The 16,087-nt window shown below is 54.4% G+C and overlaps 1 protein-coding gene across 5 annotated transcripts in view; it reads left to right on the top strand.

Annotated features, from left to right (window-relative positions):
- The window catches only part of SBNO2 (strawberry notch homolog 2), a 111,684-nt gene extending 101,152 nt beyond the window's left edge, over positions 1-10,532 (top strand). For 4 of the 5 annotated variants that reach the window (XM_050933869.1, XM_050933866.1, XM_050933868.1 and 1 more), the window contains 8 exons: positions 1,000-1,074; positions 1,462-1,605; positions 2,505-2,599; positions 3,417-3,509; positions 4,003-4,134; positions 4,948-5,024; positions 5,352-5,542; positions 6,272-10,532. In XM_050933869.1, coding sequence (XP_050789826.1) covers positions 1,000-1,074; positions 1,462-1,605; positions 2,505-2,599; positions 3,417-3,509; positions 4,003-4,134; positions 4,948-5,024; positions 5,352-5,542; positions 6,272-6,906 — 1,442 coding nt within the window. In that variant the 3' untranslated portion in view covers positions 6,907-10,532. Of the gene's footprint in view, positions 1-999; positions 1,075-1,461; positions 1,606-2,504; positions 2,600-3,416; positions 3,510-4,002; positions 4,135-4,947; positions 5,025-5,351; positions 5,543-5,989; positions 6,118-6,271 lie in introns of those variants that run through there. The other variant, XM_050933871.1, reaches the window with a different exon arrangement.
- The last annotated feature ends 5,555 nt before the right edge of the window (positions 10,533-16,087 follow it).

Below are 16,087 nucleotides of genomic sequence, written 5' to 3'. Positions count from 1 at the left end.
TGAGGCAGTGGGGTGAGCCAGGCGTGGGAGAATGCAGAGGTGGGATCTTTTCTTACTGAGGTGTCACAGTTCAGGGCAACTGCACCTGTATTTCCCCCTCGTGAGCCAGTAAAGGCACCCGCTTTAGGCTCCTTGCTGCTACCTCTCTTGGGTGGAGACTTGTGCCTCTCTCCCTCCTGACTGGGGTATATCCAAGCTGCATAGTTTCCTGCCTACGCTGTGAATTTCCCAGCAAGTCGGACTGCCTAGGCAGGCCTGCTTTGCCTTCCCCTGAGAGGCTATAAACAGCGTAGTGGCTCCCGGTTAGCAAATACCATCTCACCCTTTCTGAGCAAGCACATTTATCCTTAAGGTGAAAGCACAACAGAGAAGATAATTTAACGTGGCAAAAGAACTTGCACGCCTGCTAATAGGTTTACCAGAGATCACCCCAACTCCCACTGGTAGGAGTCGGTCCTTCCAGCCCCACACAGGGGATTTTCAAGTTAGCTCAGAACAAGCACACAGACTGCGCAGATCAGCCTGCTCCTTTATGCGGCTTGGGCCTTTGATCTTGTCCTCATGTAACAGGTGATCTTTAGACAATGGCTGTCTCTTCGGGGGGTAGTACCAAAAGGGCAGGGGGTGGGAAACCCACTTTACTTGTTTGTCCCCACAGTTCATTCTTGTCTAGCACGTTTGTTTCCAATAGTCCCTTGATGCTCCTGACGCTTCCCAGGGTTTACCTTGGTCACGGCTCGCCCCAGAGAAGTTACACGCCATCCCACCGTAATACGTCACATTTTTAATACAAGGGACTCCAAAGCTACTTCACCTCAATGCAATAGGGCTTTGCCAGGAGATTGCCCTCTCTGTCATCGGGGGAGTGGCCATCTCAGTAAGCCAGGGTAGCAGCCCTGCAGCAGGACTGCTGAGATAAGGGGCTTCGTGGCATTGGGGTGGAGGCCACATGGCAGCTCCCAACCTTCAAGGCACGTGCTTCCCCTTCTGTCATTCTAGAAATGAAACAAGGTCTCATTTCGGTCGGGATCTGCTGCAAGGAGATGAAATATGGCTACGTATCGGTGGAGAAGGGTAAGCCTGGAATCTTTCCTCTCCTCCCTGTGGAAGGACAGGCTAAGGGACGCAGTTACCGTACCGCATGTTTGCTGCCATCCTCCTGGCCCACGTCTGACTTGTCCTGTAGCTGACGCGAGATGCAGCACTTGGGAAGCCGGAGGGAAGCTCTGTAGGTGCTTGGCCAGCAGAAGCAGAGCATCTTTGCTACTCTTTCGTCTGCAGGGCCCAGCCTGACTAGCAGCCAAGCTCTGGGGTCCCTGGCAGTGTTGGCTTCCAATGGGTTGCCCTGCCGGCTCCTGGAGAAAGCAGAGGTGCTCCCCAGCTCTCTGGGATGGTGGGAGGAGGGGGAGTTGTCACTGAGCTGCTCAGATTCCCTACCCTGAGCTGCACTCTCCATTGCAGACTGCTCCATAACCAAATTCCTGAACCGCATCCTGGGCCTGGAGGTGCACAAGCAGAACATGCTGTTCCAGTACTTCACTGATACCTTCGACCACCTGATTGAGAAGGACAAGAAGGAGGGCAAATACGACATGGGCATCTTAGGTAGGAGAAGGGAGAGGGGGGAAAACTCCTCCCTGCTGGGAGCTCACTGGTGTCATGTCCCCGCTGCTGCACCCTTCAATGGCCAGTGGCTTTCTGTGCCAGATGCTAGCTGTGACTGGGTTGCCTACACTCCATGCATCCTACGCTCCTTGCTCCCCTTAGCTCTTGACCTGGTCTGGGCTTCACACTCTGGTGACCCCGCCCCTACGTTCAGACGTAGAGAGATTTCCATGCTAGGTCAGCACCCATCGGGAGAGCGGGATTCGAACCCCAGCCTCTCTAGCCCTGCTTAGGCTTTCAAGTGCTAGGAGCTTGCCCCTGTGCCTCAGCTTACGGGGTGGGTTGCTGGGAGAAGATGTTAGTGCCATGACTCTGTTGGCTAATCCAGGGGAAGGGAGCAGCGCTCTGAAAGGCTCCGCGCCTGCCCTAAGCTGGAGAGGATGGATGGTGAAGGGGAAGGTTGGGGGCCCTGGCTGGTGAGAAGCCTGCGCTGTGCTCTCTCACAGGAAGGATGCTTGGGACGGGCTGGGGAGGAACGACGTCCCCAGGTTGAAGGCCCAGGACACTCTGGTGCCCAGATCTTGTTGGGTCTTCTACAGCAGGAGAAACCCCAAGAGAAGAGCAGGCTGCAAGGCAGCTGAGGGGCCTGTTGGATTAGGGATTCTCAGCTTCCCCTAATAACCCCCCAGCTGCAGGGCCCCAGCCTGATCCCCTGCCCTGCAATGAACAGGAGGTTGTTGCACCACAAGGGTTGGCTGAACCAGTGCAGGGCTCCCAGGGGGCGGGGCTGGGAACCTCAGCGGTAAATGGAGGTAGCCTGGGGATGTGGCCAGGCTGCAACGTGGAGCTCTGCCACTCACCAGAGGTCTAAGGGCTGTTTCTTTCTGCTGCCTCCGCAGACTTAGCCCCCGGCGTGGATGAGATTTACGAGGAGAGCAAGGAGGTTTTCCTGACCCCGGGGCACCCCCAGGACGGGCAGGTGGTGTTCTATGAGGTAAGGGGCTAGGTAAGGTCTTTGCCAAGGCAGCCCTGTCTATGGGTACCCAGAGCAAATAGCCGCTCTTGGGCAGCCCTTGCTCCAGCTGTTGTTCCTGGCCTGGATCTTGGTGGTCCTTGTCCAGGTGTAGGCTGTGCAGCCGCAGGACGGAGACTCTGTCCCGCATGCTGGTTTTGAAGTGGTGCCAGGGGGCTCTGATCAGGGATCAAGGACTCTTGTGCTAGGTGCTGTACACAGGAGCCAAGGAGAGTCCCTGCCAGTCAGCCTATCCCCATCATAGCACGTGGGTGCTTTAGCCGCCAAAGTGTCCTCATCCCTGTCTGGGCACGGGGGAGACACCTTGCACTGCCCCAGTTCCCTGAGCTGAGCGAGCTGGCAGGCATTGCTGGGTCTCCAGCGTGGCACTTCCCGGACGCTCCCAGCCCATGGGGCGTGTTTTGGCAGCGATCCTGGTAGCGCTCTGCCCACCCACTCCCCTTTACACAGACCCTGCATTCGCCCTGCTTCCCGTCTCACATCATTCACATGGCAACGATAGCAGTTGCTTCCATGGTAGAGTCACCCAGGGGAAGCACTGGCTGCAATGTAGCATCTAGAACTAGGCACACGCGGCACAGAGCACAGCTGCTCTGGCAGGAGCCACAGGCTCATATGGCCCAGGCACCCTGTGGCTTGGGCCCCTTGGAAGCCGATGCTGCTCATCTTTAGGCCAAGGAGGTAGGGGGTGTGTGTGTGTGTATGAGAGGGAGAGGGAGAGGGGGACACTCCGACACCTGCCATCCATAAAACACGGGGCTCTCATTTATCCTGTTAGATCAGCGTCGACAGAGGCCTGAAGTGGGAGGAGGCCTACGAGAAATCGCTCAAACTGACGGGCACCTACGACGGCTTCTACCTCTCCCACAAGGTGAACTCCCCAGCGCTACCAGAGCTCCTGCCCCACACATCTGAGATGGGCTCCAGCGGGGGCGTCTGGTTGTTGGCAGCCAGCAAGAGGCCAGTCGCAATGATTGATGCCTCGCTGACCAGTCACCCGGGGCCCAGAAAAGCCTCTGAGGAGCTGCCGCTGCCGTTTCATTTCGCCCAGTGCAGGAGGGGGGTTGACTTCATAAGGCCGAGGGTGAGGGAGGAGGGGGATTGTAATGAGAGTAACAAAAAGATCCTTGTCTGAGCTGAGATGGCTCCAGGAACACTCATTCCCCGCCATGGAGTGAGCCCAGCTCACAGTAGAGGAGTGAACGGGGGAGGGTGCTGGCTGGAATTCTCCTGCCCCCAGTGTACGGCCGCTGCAGAGCCAGCATCTCCATCGGCCGCCCCGCTCTCGGAAGCAGGGGTGCAGACGTACGTTGGAAGCGTGCCCATGGCACATGTGAGTGTAACTGTGCAACTTGTGCCCACAGACGCGAGGCTGTAAATACACCTGCCTGCTGGCAGAGCAGGGCCGCGGGAAGAATTTCATCCTCTACAAGCCCAACATCGGCAAGCAGAGCCAGCCCGAAAGCCTCGAAAGCCTCTTTAAGAAGTACCGCCAGGTTGGTGGGAGCCACAGGAGGCAGCTGCTGCCCTTCCCCTCCATCTCCTGCAAGGCTGAGCGGGAGGGGCGCTGCCTATGCCCCGGCACATGGGAATTGTAGCTGATCAGGGAGACTGTGACCTAACCACAGTCGGGGCACAGGACGAGTCCTTGAGGCTGAATGCTCCCCTGGGAGCGAAGCTCTGCAGGTGCATGGTTCTGTAGGCACAAATGTAGGGATGGGCTCTGCCCTCCCAGAGGCACGCTCAGCACATCTCCCCCCGGCACCAGTGTGGAGCTGAGCTGTGACACGTCCGTCCGAATTCTCAGCACGTCATTGTTCTTCAGACCCGACGCTGATGCTCCGGAGGGGTACGGTGGGCACCAGGAGTGGAGCGCTGGCATGAGGGGGGTTGGCTGCCCTTTGCCCTCTGCTGGATGCAGAGTTTTGGACTCGACAGATCAGCGCTCTGCTCCCTGCCTGGCAGAGCGTGTCTGGGGATTGTTTGCTCCCTTGTGTTCAAAAACCAACACTGCCGTCAGCACAGGGGAAAAGGGAAAATCAACCATACCTTCCACGCTTGCCCTTGTCTGGCTGCCATGTACGCTGATCAATTGAGCCTCTCGACGCCCCTGGCAGGACTCATGTTCCCGGTTTACAGCTGGGGAGACTGAGGCACATGGGTGCTGTGACTTTCCCAAAGTCCCCTCACATCTGGCAGAGCTGGGGATAGAACCCAGGTGTCCTGACTCCCAGTGCTGGGCCTTAGCCCTCCACCACCCTGAGGAGAGTGGAAAAGTCTAAGTTTGCCTCTGGCGGTGTCCCTTGCAGGTGCCGCCTGAGGAAGCCAAGGAACACTGGGAGAGCAGCTACCTCTTCTCCTTCACGAAGTGTAACCACGCCGTCTGGTAAGTGACGCCCAGTGCCAGAGGGCCTGGCCTACTCTGGGCGCCCTGCTGAGGAAGCTCGGAGCCCTGTCCAGGCGGGGGTAGCTGCTGCTGTCTCTGGCTCTGCATTAAAGGGTCTTCACCGCTCTGCATGACCCTGCTTCTTCTGTGAGCTGCTTTGCCTGGCCTGTCCCAGGGGTCCCCGATAATACTACAAGAGGTGGACCCCTGCTTCATCCTCCTCCTACTCACTCCCCACCCCTAACAAGCCAGAGGAAAGGAGGGGGGCTGCTCCCAGGGCAGGGGCTGCTGGTAACTCTTGTTCTCTTCCTCTCTGCAAACCTGAAGGAACAGAACCTGCAAACTAATCCAAGAGGGAAAGGAGTGTTTCCAGGGCATGCGCCTGCGCCGTTACTACATGCTGTGCGGCGCGCTGCTGCGGGTCTGGAGCAAGATCGCCAGCATCATGTCGGACATCACCAACACCAGCTACCTGCAGATCGTCCGCCTCAAGACCAAGGAGAAGAAAAAACAAGTTGGTGAGTGCAGGGGTCAGCATGCCATGAGCCCAGCGTGCTGGGCCGCGCTGTGGTGGCAGGGAAGGGGAAGGGAGCTGCATGCTGTGTTTCAGAGGGATGTGGTGGGGTTCTTGGGTTCCGTTCCTTTTCCAGGCAGAGCCCTGCATGTCTCTCTCCTCTCCTAGATCCTGACCGGGCAGCTCTGTGATTAAGGAGATCCTATGGGATGAGAGCAGGAGAAGCGTGTAACTCCCGGCCCATTCACTTTGCATGCTCCAAGCCAGGCCATGGCATGGAGCTGGGGCTCTTTATCCCTTGAGTGGAGCGGGGAAGGAGAATTAGCCCAGCATTTGGGTGTGACCTAGGCGTGGTGCACCCTCTGCTCAGGTCTGAGCTGCCCGGGCTGGGTGTGAAGGCAGGGCTGTTGCTGCCCACTACTCTCCTGCCCCCTGGCACCCTTTACTGCAGGGACTGCAGATGCCATCACACCAGTGCAGTCCAGGAACCTGGCTGTGGACCTCCTGCTGTCTCCTCCGCTGCCAAGCCCAAGTGCACCCAGCTCCTAGGACAGGGCTACAGAGCCGTGGGGATGCAGCTTGCCATGTAGGCAGTGAAGCTGGCAGCCTTGCTGGGAGGGGCTGAGGGATGCAGTTAACCCAGACGCTGGGTCCCACTCCCAGGGCCCCTCATCTGTCTCCTCCCAGGAGCTCAGGTGCCTTGTGGGCTGACACGGCATGTTCCATCTCCCAGGGATAAAGATCCCCGAGAGCTGCGTCCATAGGGTGCGAGAGGAGCTGAAGCAGATGGACGAGAATGTGAAGCAGAAGCATAACCACCGGGCCCTTCTGACCCAGGACCGGAGCCTGCCGTACTCCATGCCACAGCATGTCCTGCAGCAGACCCATGACCTCTGCCAGCCTGTGGCCGGGCTCCCCCTGCCCAGACATTCCCTGCACCAGGACGAGATCCTGGACTTGACCTACAGCCCTCCCAGCGACAGCCTCTCCAACCTGGCCTTGAAGCCCAACCCCCTGGGCACTTTACACTTCCAACCGGAGCCTGTTCTCCAGCCACACCAGCAGCACCGGATGCCCTTGCATTTCAGTCTCCCTCCTGTCTTCGAGAGCCCGGCCTCAGCTCTGGCAGGGAGCATGCCCCTCAACCTGCCCCCACACGATCACGTGCCTCTCCCCCATCCTGACCACCTGCAGACACTGCCACAGCAGCAGCTGCCACCGGAAGACTTAACCCAGCAGCAGAACATCAATTTCAAGGAGGTGCTGGAAGACATGCTGAGGACGCTGTACGTGGCCCCTCAGGACAGCGCGCTTTCCCAGGAACGCCAGAGCGTCATCCAGTTCACCAGGCCCTTTGAACACTTCTGAGGGGCCAGCTGAGGGCCGGGATGGGGCTCAGCCACAGGCGCCGTGCCCCTCCCTATCCTCCCGCCTGCCTGCCTTTGGCAGGAGCGCTGGTGCGGAGGGAGCCCTGCCTCTTGTATTGCTTTGCAATGACCCACGTGTCTCAGTTCGGGGGCAGGGGCATCGCGTATTCCTTACAGCAAAGTTTATTTATATATAATATACAGCCACACATGTATAGAGTTGTACATATCATGTGTATAAAGGGGGAGTAGGGGTGGCAAAGTGCTTTTATCACAGAGCTCAGCAGATCGGGACCCATGTCCTCTGCTGCGAGATGGACCTGCTCAAAGAACTGCGCCCAGGTAGGACAGAGAGGAGAGCCACTAACGGCTCCAGCCCCTCCCCACACCCATCTCCACACCAACTACAGAGTTGAAAGGCCAGGATTCATCCCCCTCCCCCCGGAGCATGTGCAGAAGCTGCTAACTGCAATGTCCGCAGACGGAAACGTTCTGACCCCCAAAGCGATCCTGTTACCAGAGTGTCAGTGATGGCGAAAGCCGTGGTTCCCAGCTGTTGTGAGCAGCTTGGCTGGGTCAGCTGGAGCCAGGCTCCTACTTGGGCTCGTCCATCACAGCCCTGGAGCTTGGTGCCGCTCAAAACACCAAAGTCTTGAGGGAATGGGGGGCAGGCACTTGGGCCTAATTCAGAGGTGGGGACTGTGGGGGAAGTAACAGAAGTCCCAGTGCAGGCTGGGAACCACTGAGCTAAAGCATCCATCTGTGTAGGATTGGGTGGGGCCAGCTGGAGAGAGATTCATCTCACTATAGGTCACGCGCTCGCTCTCTGCTCTCCAGTCAGTCCAGGCCACCCCTTTCTCTTGGGAGGGGAAACTGACATGCTTTGGGCTGCCCTGACTTCCCCAATGGGACGGGGAACAGCTCTTCTGCACTAACGTGCCCACTTGATCTGTATTCAGCAATGAACTCCTTAACCCTGGCCAGCCTTCCCATCATCCTCGTCTGTCTGATGGCGGCTGGCCAGCCTGCACGCCCAGCCCCAGGGCTCCTTGTGGTGGCAGCAGCTCCCGTGTGGCTGCACTTTCCGAGTCTTGCTCTCTGTCGCATTCTCTCCTGGAGCCAACTGGCTAGTACCATTCCAATGGGCTTGTTCGCAGCTGGGCGGCAGGGCCAGGCCTGAGTCCGGGAAAACAGGAGGGGCCCCATGTCTGGATCTTAAAGCTCCAGCACAGGCCACAGTTGATTTCAATGGCTGTTACAGCCAGCTCCACTTTGAATACCAAAGAGCAAACTCCTGCTTAGCCAACCTGAGCAGAGCCCCCCGCAGTCTCTCCAGGGCACTCCACACCCTTCTCTTCCCACCAGCAGTAGCCCTGAGCAGAAGCACTGCAGCCTGGTGGACCAGTAGCTTGCTAGGCTCCATGCTGCGGAGGGCTGCTAGCTTTACACAGAACATATGCAATCCAAATGGAGAGCCGCACAGCACCTCGACAGCGACACTGCTCCTAGGGTCATGCACCTGGTTCAAGCGAGTTCTGACATTGCAGCCGCCTCTGACTTGGGCAGTTCTGTAGTAAACCTGCTTTTTTATTTACTCAGACAATGGTTTTTGTTTCATTGGCAGTGCATCCCTGTCAACCCTGGGGCAGGGAGTCTCTGCCAGCCCCTCCCTGCTGGCAGGGTTCACCTGGCTGTGCTGTAACCCTCTTCTCACTGCCTCAGCCATTCCCATGTTCCTCCTTTTTCTGAGTCGAGTCATCCTGGCATTTCTGGGAGCATGCCCAGCATTCTGGAGGGAAGGAAGTGTGACCTCAGTGACTGGTCCTGCCTCTTTAGCATGCAGAGCTCCCATTGCGCATCATACACCCGTTCCTGGCTAATTCTTACCAGACACAGCAAGTCCTTGCGGGGTGTGGAGTGAGGAGATCTGTGCTGGAGCAAGGCCGTCAGTGGGATCTGCCCAAAGCTCTAAGAAGAGTTAATGGTGGAGTGGGGTGTTCTTGCCCCCTGCAGAGAGATCCCCACCCACATGTGGAGCTTTCAGTGATTGTCACCTGATCTGTGAGTTTAGCAACCAGCTGCCGTCCCTGTGTGTCTCAGTTTCCCCATCTGTAACATAGGGATGTGATATTCCCCTACCTTTCTAAAGTGCTGTGACCTCTGTAACCCAGTGCAAAGTATTGGTAGCACGTACTGCCTGGGGGACAGGGAAGCACCTAGTCTCCCAAGCCAGTGAACCATGGTCTCCTTTTCCCACTTCACTTCCTTCCCCTCCCCTGCACACGGTAGTTCTTGCTCTCTAAGCCAGTCCAGGTGTGGTCTCCTGCCCTTTCTTCTGGGGTCCTGTGTCTTTTTACATCCTTTGCCTCTCCCTGACCAGGAAGGAGAAGGTGGTTTATTATTTAGATTTCAACAGTGCCCATAATGTGCTGAGCAGGCCCTGCCATTCCTCCACTTCCCTGGAGATGGGGGGCTTTGCAGGGGCATAGATTTCTATGCCCCCTAGCCTCCGACTAAACACCAAAGATCAGAAAAAATCCCCCAAAACTGGAAGCCCAAACTGTGAAGTCCAGATGACATGATCCACTGTTTGGCAGGCAGAGGTGGCTCCAGGCCCCAGCATGCCAAGCGCGTGCTTGGGGCGGCAAGCCGCTGGGGGCGCTCTGCTCGTCACCGGGAGGGCAGCAGGCAGGCTGCCTTCGGCGGCATGCCTGCCGAGGGTCCGCTGGTCCCGCAGCTCCAGTGGACCTCCCGCAGGCATGCCTGCAGGAGGTCCACCAGAGCTGCAGGACGGGCGACGGGCATGCCGCCGTGCTTGGGGCGGTGAAATGTCTAGAGCCGCCCCTGTTGGCAGGGCTGCTCCTATCCTTGGTGGTGCATTTCCGACCCCTCGGCATCTCTTTACTTTTCTTCCTAATTTATCACCTAATTGCACTAACCCACCTCTGTGCTGAGCTGCTGGAGAGCCCTGCACTGCGCTGCGTGTGCACAAGAGTTCCACACGTGCATTCACCCAAATTGCCAGGGAAGGGGCGATTCCGCCCTGCTGGCCTCTTCTAGGCAGACAGCAAAGATGCCCCTTTTCTTGTGATCAGAGAACATCCCTTTTCCAGGCCTAGATAAAGGCAGGCCCCTCCCTGGTTCTATCGAATACACTCCCCCACTCTATTTATAATCTCCCTGGATTCATGACACTCAGAGAGAATCTTTGAAAACCCTTGGAACCCCTGAGCCCTTATTTAATTTCTTTGTCATTCATTTGGGCACCTGTCAAACTCTCAGCAAAAGTTTAAAAAACACACCAAGAAAACCAATTTCAAACAGGCGTAAACTCAGGAATAATCCTCAGGTGCTCTCTTTCTATCTGCCCACGCCAGTGGGTCCCCCCAAAAATATGACCGGGAGTTTTATGTGGTAGTTTTGTTGCTGTTTTAATTCTAAGATATATGCAATTCTTCTCTCCCAATCTCTGGAAAAGACAGGGCACCTTCAAGAAAATACTTCCCCCGCCCAATCCTGTGTTTTTGTCAGGGTTAATAATATGTAACAGTATCTTTTAACTAAATTATTATGCAGTTGTCCTACTGATTGTATGTATTTTTTAAATGAATTTTCTCCTTCCTTACACCTTTTTGTTAGCACTTTTTAATCTGCTTGTTTGTTTGCCTTTGTTTTTCTGTATGTATTTATAATGAATTGAGATGTATATATGTAAAGAGATTTTTTTTTTTTTTTTTTTTTTTAGAATATGTGCCTTTGACTAATTCCTAAATTTTCTACTTGCATCAGAAGGGTAATTTTTGCATTCTGCTCAGTAAAGATGGAAAGGAAGCCACGTATGAGATCTGTGTAAGTCCCAGGGGTGTGTGTGTGTGTGTGTGTCTAGATTTCTACTTGCCCAAGGCTCACCTTTTTGGGAGCTAGGTTAGGCAACTGGAGCTGTAGTGATGGGCAAATGTATAAAAACCTCAGGGTGGGACTTGGTGGTGGATGTGATTTTGAAAAGCCCTCCCCAGGTTGATGCATGGGTTACTGACTCCAGCTGCCTCTCTTGCTGGTAGCCAGCCCCAGAGCTCAGGATCTAAGACCTCGTCTACACTGGGGACTATGCTATTTATCTCCACCACTGATAGCAAGGGGGAGAGCCCTAGTGCAGTCAGTTGTCTAAATGGCGTGGGGCTTAAAATGCCAGAGGTGATGGTAACGTACATCCTCTTGGGCTCCTAGAGCTGCTATCGCCTAGTGTGGACACGTCTTACAACCAAACGAAGCCTTAGTGGCAGGAGGCTCTAGTGTCGCTCAGGGGACAATGAGAGCTGCATTACCCTGAATCAGCAGTGGGAGCGGAAGTGGGTTGACTGTGTTGGGAGGGGGGGGTGGGATTCTACTCTGCAAAAATTCCCGGCACCTGCTCCCAGCCTGTCCATGCTCGTGGAAACAGTTCCTGCGCGTTCGCACACACACACCCCGGTGTCTGCAGAAGTTCTCTGATCATTAGTGACTCTCTTCCCCCCCCCCCCCCACCCACCATGTGTCTGTGTTGAGGGCTCCTGCATTTTCCTCACATTCCACCAAGGGCACCCACCCTTGGCTCCTCAGCTGTCACCTCTTGGGCAGAGACCCATGTCTCTCTCCCATCTGACCGGGATTTTCCAGGCTGTACAGTTTGCTGCCTACATTATGAATTCCCCAACAAGTCCAACTGCCTAAAAGGCCAACGTCTCTGCTTTGCCTTCTCCACACAACTATAAACAGCCTAATATCCCACAGTTAGTCCATACCATCCACCTCTTCCAAGCACATTTATTCACAAGGTGAAAACATGAGAGAAAACACATTAACACAATAAAGAACCTAATGGCCTACTAACACGCTCACCGGAGATCACCCCAACTCCACCCAGGGCTCTGGCAGGAGTCAGTCCTTCACACCCCGCCCGGGGTTTTCTGTGGTTACATGTTCAAAACACCTTTAGCTCAGAACAAGAACCCCCATGAATTTGAGTCTCCCTCCTTTATCCAGTCTGGGTCTGCTTTGGAGAGACCAGGCATGGATAATCAGCCAGCCAGGCGTTCTCTCCCCAGGGCATAGCTTCAAACGATGGAGTCTGGAAGTGAGAGTTTGTATTCCCCTTCTGCCAGCTATTTCCTTTGCTGGTCCTGCAAGGTCTGGCACATTGTTTCAAATAGTCCTTCGAAGTTCATACCTCATCTCAGTGCTTACGCCGGCCATGGCTCCCCCTTAGAGAATTTACACACAGTCCCACTGCCAGACATACATTTTGCTTTCATAATACACCTCTACCCCGATGTAACGCTGTCCTCGGGAGCCAAAACATCTTACTGCGTTAGATCGAACTTGCTTTGATGTGCCGGAGTGCACAGCTCTGCCCCCCCTGGAGCGCTGCTTCACCGTGTTAGGTGTACCGTGGACTCCACAGCTATTTAACCTTAATTCAATCCAATCTCGCAGAGATGTTTTAGGAAATTACCGTATCTGTCATGGCATGTTTATATGCAGCACCTCTGGAAGGAATTGATAGCACAATCCTCTGAATAAGAGACTCCACCCTGGGCTGGGGAAATCATGCTGGCAGCCACCATGTTTGGTACACGGTGGTTGTGTGGCTTCCAAAAGCACCCTGAGAATACCCTGCTTTGGAGGGCCGGCTGGGTTTAGCTCCCCTCCCACATGCTCTGAATGCTGCTCCTGCTGTCTCCCCTGCCAGGAGGCTCCAGGCTGTTTGCCCTGGCTCTGCTGGGTGGTATTTGATGGGTCCTTGTGACTGTTACCATCACAGGACGCTGCAGATTTAGCACCTCCCATTAAGGGGAATGTAGCTCTTGTATACAAGGTAGGAAAGTTCCCTTGGGATGCACATCTGCGACTAACCCCTCCAGAGCTCAGCCACGCCCTGTACAATGGATTCCCTTCCCTGGGCAGAGCATAGGGCTGTCACAGCACCTGGACTCCAGCAAGGTCACAACTAATCCCTAATTGTGGCATCAGTGATCCTCTTATTCAGTGTATCAGTCCTGCTTAATCTCTGCTGTCCTAGCCCAGCGGGGAACCGGCCTGGCAAAGGCTTGATGCTGAAATGTGCTTCCTTTCTCACCCTAACTGATTAAACGTTTGGGACTCGAGTGCTGGTCTCTCAGCCCGGGAGCTTTTGCCCTATACAACAGGGCCTACGTTGGCAGCACAAATGGCCCTGCCTCTCTTGGGCCTGAGAGGGGCCTATTGGAGTACAGCCGGCAGCAGGCTTTGCTGGCCATCCCCTATTCAGCCGTTGACTTCTCTGCTGCGTCTGCCCACTCCACTGGTGTTGATTGTTGTGGGTTCAGTCTGGGCTCATCCTCATCCCAGCAGTCAGTCAGACGCACACAGTTCAGGTAAGGAACTCCTCCCAGAACCCAGACCTGCAGGGGTGGGGGAAGGAGTTCCTGACCACTGTGCCAGTAGGGTCTGAGTCAGAGCTGGCTTCTGCTGTCTTGGCCTCAGCAAGTCCCTAGGTGAAGATGGGCCCTCCTTGCCTGGTAGTGCTGCTCCAAGTCTCCTCTACCAGCAGTAACTTGTGGGGGATGCTTTTCACTACGTTTTATACAGTAGTCCTGTCGCAAAGCAAGACAGTAGTGGGCAGTTTGAAGTGAAGACCCAGACTTGACCTGCCCAGCCTTGCTGATCCCTGGTGCAGTTAAATTCTCTCCCCTTTTAGTTTGCAAACAGCTCATTTGAGAGCACAAAGATGCTGCTGCCACGTACTGGTGCTTGTCAGCAGTGCGCTTTGGCTTCTCTAGGTAGGAAATGAGATTACCTGCCTCCCTCCCCTTTCTAAGCTACTGAGCTGGAGGAAGGGGAAGCACTGTAAGGCCCAGTTGGTTTGCAATGGGCCATTGCAGACAAGTCCTCCAGCTAGTTAACTGCTTTAAATTTTTCTATGCACCTATCCTCCTCCTGGCTAGCCAGGACTCCTCCTCTGGTGCTGCAGATGTATTTAATTGCACCTATAAAGCAGCTTATTCTCATACATTTTTCCTTGTTAGTTAATTGCTTCTGCCTTTAACGCGTGCTGTTGGGTATTCAGGGCCTTTTCATCTTCTCTTTACCAGTTACCTTCCGTGCTCTCCTGCTCCCTGTCCTCACAGATACTTAGCTACTCTTACCAAAAGGGAAAGAAGTTTATAGAACGGCCCAACACACCCCACTTCCTTAGCCAGGGGCCTGCACCCCTCCTGCCCCTTGAGAAGTCATGGTGAATGTGAGCTCCCTGTGCCCAAAAGAGCTAATGCCATCCCGGGCTCCATAACGGGGGGAATCTCAGGTAGGAGGAGAGAGGTTATTGTACCTCTGTATTTAGCACTGGTGTGACTGCTGTGTATAATTCTGGTGTCTGCAATTCAGGGAGGTGGATAATTGGAGATTGATCAAAGAGACATGCACATAATTAAAAGATTAGAAGCCTGACTGCAGACACAGATGGAAGATGTGCCCTCTATTTAGTTTAATGAAGAGATGGTTCAGGGTTGACTTGATTGTCTAAAAGTACCTACAGGGGGAACAGGTAGGTAACCAGGGGCTCTTCAGTTTAACAGAGAAAGGTATAATACCATCCATGGGCTGGCAGTTAGCTGATGCTAGACAAGTTCAGATTGGTAATTTAACAGGGAGTAATTAACCCCTGAAATGCTTAACAAAAGAGTCATGGATTCTCCATCACACAATTTTAAAATGAAAACTGGATGTTTCTCTACAAGATTTGCTCCAAGAATTACTCAGGGAAGTTCTCTGGCTTCTGTTACACATGAGATCTGATCACAATGGTCCCCTCTAGCCTCAGAATCCATAAAACCCCCCTGAAGCCATTTTACAATACAACTTGAGGCCAGTTCAGGACTCACCCAGGTGGGGTGGTTTGTGAGGCTGTGTGTGCATCATTCTAGTTTATTAGGGCTGTGAGTGCAGCAGGGCCATCCCACAAACTGCCACACCCTGGCTCATGGCAAACTCCCTACAGCTGAGGGTGCAGGCTGGGGAAGTGGTCAGAGACGATGGGTTCTTCAGTCCCCCCTGGTTTGTGTTTCACCAGGGAAAGGAGTGTAGGTAGGAGCCTTCAACCTCTCCCTCCTGCCCATCCGTCCATGGGGCAGGGGCTGCCTCACTACTACAGCAAAGGAAGTGGCTGCAGCTGGCTTGGCTGCCTAATTAAGATAGGCAGGTTGGGGAGGTTTCTTTAAGCACAGTTGCCTTGTTCATCACCTTTGTCTCTTGTAGGGAGAGCCCAACCCTCTGGCTACTTTACACTTAACCCTTTAGAGACAGGCTTCTGGAGCAGTGGAAGGGTAAGAATTCTGTACACTGCAGATCCAGTTCTGTTGAAGTATGTGACCGGTTGGATCACAGAACCCCCCTTGGGAGCTGCCACCTGATGTGCCAAGACTACTGCTACCTCTGGCAGCTCAGGGCTCTATCACCCTATTTTGCTGGGCCAGATACCCATCTGCTCCCATGAAGAGCCAGGGTCTGAACTACTTGCCCCAAAGCTGCATGTTTACCTGACAGCAGCTCACAGCAGAAATTCCTGTCTTTAACCCTCGGCTGCCCAGCTCCCAATGGTGGGGTCTAAACCCAAATAAATCCATTTTACCCTGTATAAAGCTTAGTGGGGAGAGGGATAGCTCAGTGGTTTGAGCATTGGCCTGCTAAACGCAGGGTTGTGAGCTCAATCCCTGAGAAGGCCATTTAGGGATCTGGGGCAAAAATAAGTACTTGGTCCTGCTAGTGAAGGCAGGGGGCTAGACTTGACCTTTCAAGGTCCCTCCTCTATTCTAAGGGATAGGTATATCTCCAATTTTTTTTTGTTATACATTAGAATTTAAGTGGTTCCAAGTAGTAACAGACAGGACAGTCAGTCAGCAAGCAAAATAAAATGCACTAATCTATGTCTAATCAAACTGCATACAAAATCTCACCCTCAGATGCTTCAGTCAGTTTTTTTCCTCAGACTGGACACCTTCCAGGCAGGGGACAATTCTTTCCCCTGGTATAGCTCTTGTTCCAGCTCAGGTGGTAGCTAGGGGATTTTTCATGAGGACTCCTCCCTCTGTTCTACCCATTTATATATCTTTTGCATAAGGTGGGAATCCTTTGTCCCTCTGGGTTTCCACCCCCCACTCACTGGAAAA

The sequence above is a fragment of the Gopherus flavomarginatus genome, chromosome 24, assembly GCF_025201925.1.
Source record: "Gopherus flavomarginatus isolate rGopFla2 chromosome 24, rGopFla2.mat.asm, whole genome shotgun sequence".
In the NCBI taxonomy this organism is placed as follows: domain Eukaryota; kingdom Metazoa; phylum Chordata; order Testudines; family Testudinidae; genus Gopherus; species Gopherus flavomarginatus.
The sequence above is the reverse complement of the archived record's forward strand: the minus strand, read 5'-3'. Positions and strand labels throughout refer to the sequence as shown.